Source organism: Lucilia sericata, unplaced genomic scaffold (assembly GCF_015586225.1).
Source record: "Lucilia sericata isolate MDLA Ls3-8-SP2 unplaced genomic scaffold, ASM1558622v1 Contig000734F_arrow, whole genome shotgun sequence".
Taxonomy (NCBI): domain Eukaryota; kingdom Metazoa; phylum Arthropoda; class Insecta; order Diptera; family Calliphoridae; genus Lucilia; species Lucilia sericata.
This window is the reverse complement of record NW_023994733.1, coordinates 221,914-227,024: the sequence shown is the minus strand read 5'-3', so window position 1 is coordinate 227,024 and position 5,111 is coordinate 221,914. Positions and strand designations below refer to the sequence as shown.

General features: G+C 29.0%; 1 protein-coding gene across 1 annotated transcript; it reads right to left on the bottom strand.

Moving 5' to 3' along the window:
• Nucleotides 1–958: 958 nt before the first annotated feature.
• On the bottom strand, nt 959–4,294 carry LOC119607710. Its single transcript, XM_037961785.1, has 3 exons — nt 3,654–4,294; nt 2,659–2,768; nt 959–2,594 (listed from the first exon to the last, which is right to left on the bottom strand). Exons 1-3 carry the CDS (start codon nt 4,092–4,094, stop codon nt 1,586–1,588), a joined length of 1,560 nt encoding a protein of 519 aa, XP_037817713.1. The 5' UTR covers nt 4,095–4,294; the 3' UTR covers nt 959–1,585.
• Between the last annotated feature and the right edge of the window lie 817 nt (nt 4,295–5,111).

The window sequence follows — 5,111 nt, the reverse complement described above, 5'->3', positions numbered from 1 at the left end:
TATCTATCTATCTATCTATCTATCTATCTATCTATCTATCTATCTATCTATTCTATCTATCTATTATCTATCTATCTATCTATTTATCTATCTATCTATCTATCTATCTATCTATCTATCTATCTATCTATCTATCTATCTATCTATCTATCTATCTATCTATCTATCTATCTATCTATCTATCTATCTATCTATCTATCTATCTATCTATCTATCTATCTATCTATCTATCTATCTATCTATCTATCTATCTATCTATCTATCTATCTATCTATCTATCTATCTATCTATCTATCTATCTATCTATCTATCTATCTATCTATCTATCTATCTATCTATCTATCTATCTATATCTATCTATCTATCTATCTATCTATCTATCTATCTATCTATCTATCTATCTATCTATCTATCTATCTATCTATCTATCTATCTATCTATCTATCTATCTATCTATCTATCTATCTATCTATCTATCTATCTATCTATCTATCTATCTATCTATCTATCTATCTATCTATCTATCTATCTATCTATCTATCTATCTATCTATCTATCTATCTATCTATCTATCTATCTATCTATCTATCTATCTATCTATCTATCTATCTATCTATCTATCTATCTATCTATCTATCTATCTATCTATCTATCTATCTATCTATCAATCTATCCATCTATCTATCTATCTATCTATCTATCTATCTATCTATCTATCTATCTATCTATCTATCTATCTATCTATCTATCTATCTATCTATCTATCTATCTATCTATCTATCAATCTATCCATCCATCCATCTATCTATCTATCTATCTATCTATCTATCTATCTATCTATCTATCTATCTATCTATCTATATCTGTAGTTGTTTTTAAAATTAAACACAAGTACAAGTAATTTTATTATTGCACTTCTATTTTATTAAATTTCAATATGTTTTTTGATTTTTTTAATTTATTTATTAAAACTTTTTAAATTATTTATTTTGCACCAAATTAATGGTTAAACGAACTTATAGCTCAAAAATATGAATATTAAACTACATAATTAAATAATAAAAAATATATAAAAAATGACTTAATAATACTGAAAAGTGTTTTATGAAAATACTTAAATATAAGTAAAAAAATATTATAAAATTCCTATACAATAACGGTCTTGTTTTGTATGAACAAAATGAATACTTGGAAACTTTTTGAATTTTGTTTGTTCTTAACAAAATTTTCACGTTTTTTTCGTAACATTTTACTTCTTTTTACAAAACAAGAAAACCTTACAGAACTGCTGAAGTTGAGTGGTATTTTATATCTGTTTAGCATCTAAAAGATTTCTAAATTTCTTAATATAAAAATAAAAAATAAATGAATACAACCATTCAAATTAGCTGAGTATTAAAATAATAATTTAAAAATAATAAATGCATAAGTTATACATATACAATACATAAATACATAATTCCTATGTATGAGTATATAATACATTATTATTATTGTTATTGTTGTTATATCCCATTTGTGTTTAATATTATTGGCATTTAATCTTTTAACTTTTCCATAATTTCTTTTGTTTCTCATAAATATTTTATTTTTCGTTGTTGCTAGCAGGAAGCGTTGTATTTGTTGCCTGTGCTGCGGTGGCAAAAACTCGCATGCGAGCTTCATGTTCCTGCAAACAAAAACGCATTCGTTGTTCATGAATTTCGGTCATATAACGTAATTTGAGTTCCTGCTCTTGCTGTTCAAAGCGTAACTTTTGCTCGTGTTCTTTACGGGCAAAATCTATTTCAGCCAAACGCGCACGTTTTATTAGATCGAATAATTGTTTCTTATACTTTTCATCTAAGCAGATGGGAGGAGAAAGAGGCGGTGTGTTTAGGTTAGTGGAGGTAAGGGATACTGTGTTATTGGCGGCTTTTGAATCGGTGGTATGATAGCTGGTATTAACATTAGACATTGAATTCAACATAATGCCAGTGGTGGAAACATCTGTCAAAGAGGAAGATGATGTTGAGGTTTCACACTTTTGTCGTTTGATCTTTAAACCTATGCCTCCACCTGAGGAGGATTTCTCCTGCAATTTGGAACTTAACAAAGGGCTCTTGGTTTTAGTGAGTTTTTGCTTGATTTTCGGTAAAGATTTTTTCTTTTTCATTCTAATATTATTAACTTCCATTAATTGTTGTTGTTGCTGCTGCTGCTGGTATTCCAAGTGATGTGATTCTGCTGAGGTGGGAGGTGATGGTAGTGCTAAAGTTGATGTTGGTTGTGTATCTTCACTGTTACTGTGATTCAATAGAGCATTGGGTAAAGCCGCCAACGGGGTATCCTCCTCTTCATCTTCCATATCGTCAGGCAATTCTTTTTTAAGCGAATTTTGTATTGTCGAGTTGCGCGTTTGACTGCGTGTGCCACCCATTATGGGCTCCTTTTGCATTTCCTCCATAAATTCCAACATTTGTAAGCCCTCCAGTTGTGAGGCTGTGCTCTTGGGATGTTTTTGTTGATATTCTTTTTTGGCCAAATTTTTCATACTACGCCACTGTACTTGTATTTGTTCCAAAGAACGATGACGAAAATTTAATGAATTAAATCTAGTCGAACAAATTATTAAATTTTTTTTAAATGTTTTATTAGAAAAATCTGTTAATCACTTACTGTTTGGTTACATGCAACCAAGCCATACGTTTAGACTTGATACTTTTTGCATCAACAGCTTTATTTTCCACAAAATCAACTTTCGGTTTAATAACCTCAACTAGAAGGCTCTAAGGAAAGAGGATTTTTTAAACACAATTGTTTAAACTTTAAAAATGCACAATTGCAAATATTAGAACAAGATTTTTTTAAATTAAAACAGAAATTAAAAGAGAACCGATTAAATCACCATTCAAGCGTAGTTACAAAGCAACAGATAAAATATACTAAGGGTTAATTAAAAAAGGATGTATGAAGCATTCCCGACAGGAATTCAAACGAGAACTTTGTATTAAAAGAAAGCTTTGTAAGGTTTTTATAGAAAGCTTTGTAAAGTTTCTATATGAAACTTTGCAAAGTTCCTTTAAAAACATTCAAAAGATTCTTTGGAATGCTTTGTTGAAATCTTTTAAAGTTTTCAACTCAAGGTTTTTATAGAAAGCTTTGTAAAGTTTCTATAGGAAACTTTGCAAAGTTCCTTTAAAACATTCAAAAGATTCTTTGGAATGCTTTGTTGAAATCTTTTAAAGTTCTCAACTCAACAGATTGATCAGCATACGTTAATATGGATGTCAAAAATCTTTAGAGGGTACACATAATACCTATGATAACTTCTACGTGGGGTGTAGGGTACAAATATCAACACAAATTAACAGCAACATAAAATTATTAAAAGGAACAAAAAAGCAAATTTTGCATAATAATAAATAACTACACGCAGCACCAGCCCAAGAAGTCATAAAATAAACAAAAGCAACAAAAACACAACATTCAGACCGTTTAAGGGTTAATAATAAAAACTTATTTGCATAATAAGAAATAGCTCAATCAATGTTATTTTAAATGAAAATTAAATTAAAAAATAATCAACTAATTGTAAAATTAAAAAAAAGAACCATAACATAACAACCAAACCAAAGAAAAAGTTTTTTAATTAAACTAATAAATGCACTTACCCTTTCCGCTTCCTCCCAATTAATAGAACGTTTTTTTCGTACACCTTTCTTTTTGCCACCAGCATTCGATTCTTCTTCTGTTTCGGCTGTATCATTATCAACACCACCTCCAACAATGCCATCTGCCACAATGCCACCGCCAACACTTCCACCACCACCACCCTCTCCCACATCCGTCTCTAACTTAATATTATCTTTTGCAAATGCAGCAGCAGTAGTCGTTAAAGCCACATCTTCATCTTTTGTAGAATCTTCATCTTCGTCTGGAGAATTATCAAAATCTTCATCGTTTGCAGCAGCAGTAGCACCGCCGCCACCATTCTCTAATAAATCATTTTTTTGCATTGGCTCCACCTTCGCCAATTTCTGTCCCAATACGGAGGATATTTTAAGAGGTGTTACTACTGGACTGCTACCACTAACTGGTTCATTTAATTTCATGACTTCGTAATACTTTTTAATTTGCAAATATCTTTAATTTAACACTTTTTAAATTTATTAAATTGAGAATTAAGTTCTTTTCTTAATTTCTTACTCGTCCAATAAGTAAAAACCGCAAAAATTTTCTACACCTAAAGGTTTTTTTGTTTATATACGCTAAAAAATCGCGAAGACATTTGTTGTTTATCTTTTATCTACTCCTTCTTCTTGTTCGTTTTCTTCCGTAGGAAGCAAGGCGAATTCACATGAGGTGGTGGCAGTTCGGCAACAATAACATTTTACATGTACACATATTTTGTTTTTGCATTTGGTTCAATTAGATGTCAAAAATAATATGTACGGCGAATTCATTTCATGAAAATTGTTTGTGAAAATTTTATATTTAAAAAAAAGTAACGATAAAAATAATAAATTTGTTAAGCAAACATATCAAACGAAAAATTCTATTCCGGCAGATTAATTTGCAAATCTTAAGTATATGCCTGAAATAATATAAAACTTAATTTTTCGGGAAAACTAAACATAAAAAAGTATAAATATATGAAAACAATTTATAACGAATGAATAAATCTTTGTTGCATAAGGCGGAGTAAATTAAAAAATTTGGCAATAACGTAGCTGCCGTCTGTCGGGTAAATAGCACACATCGGTTTTGTTATATAAAGAGTTCCGGGACAGACCTTTTCAGTTAATCACGTTATCTACACAGTATTTATATAAAATATTAAACAATATTGTTTAATATGTTAACATTAAATAGAAAAAATATTTTTCTTAAATAAAATTTTTGTATATACATATACCAATTAAGATACAACGAAATGAAATGATGCAATTATTTAAATAAAATAATATTTGTTTGCAAAATGTTTGGTATTTTCAGAATTTTCATAAATAATTCAAAATACTAATGAAGTTCTTCTCTGTTTAAACAGAAATTTTTAAATATTAAAATGTAAACAAAAACAAACTTTCTTCTTTTTCTTCTGTTACTCTTAGTAACATTGTCAATCATTG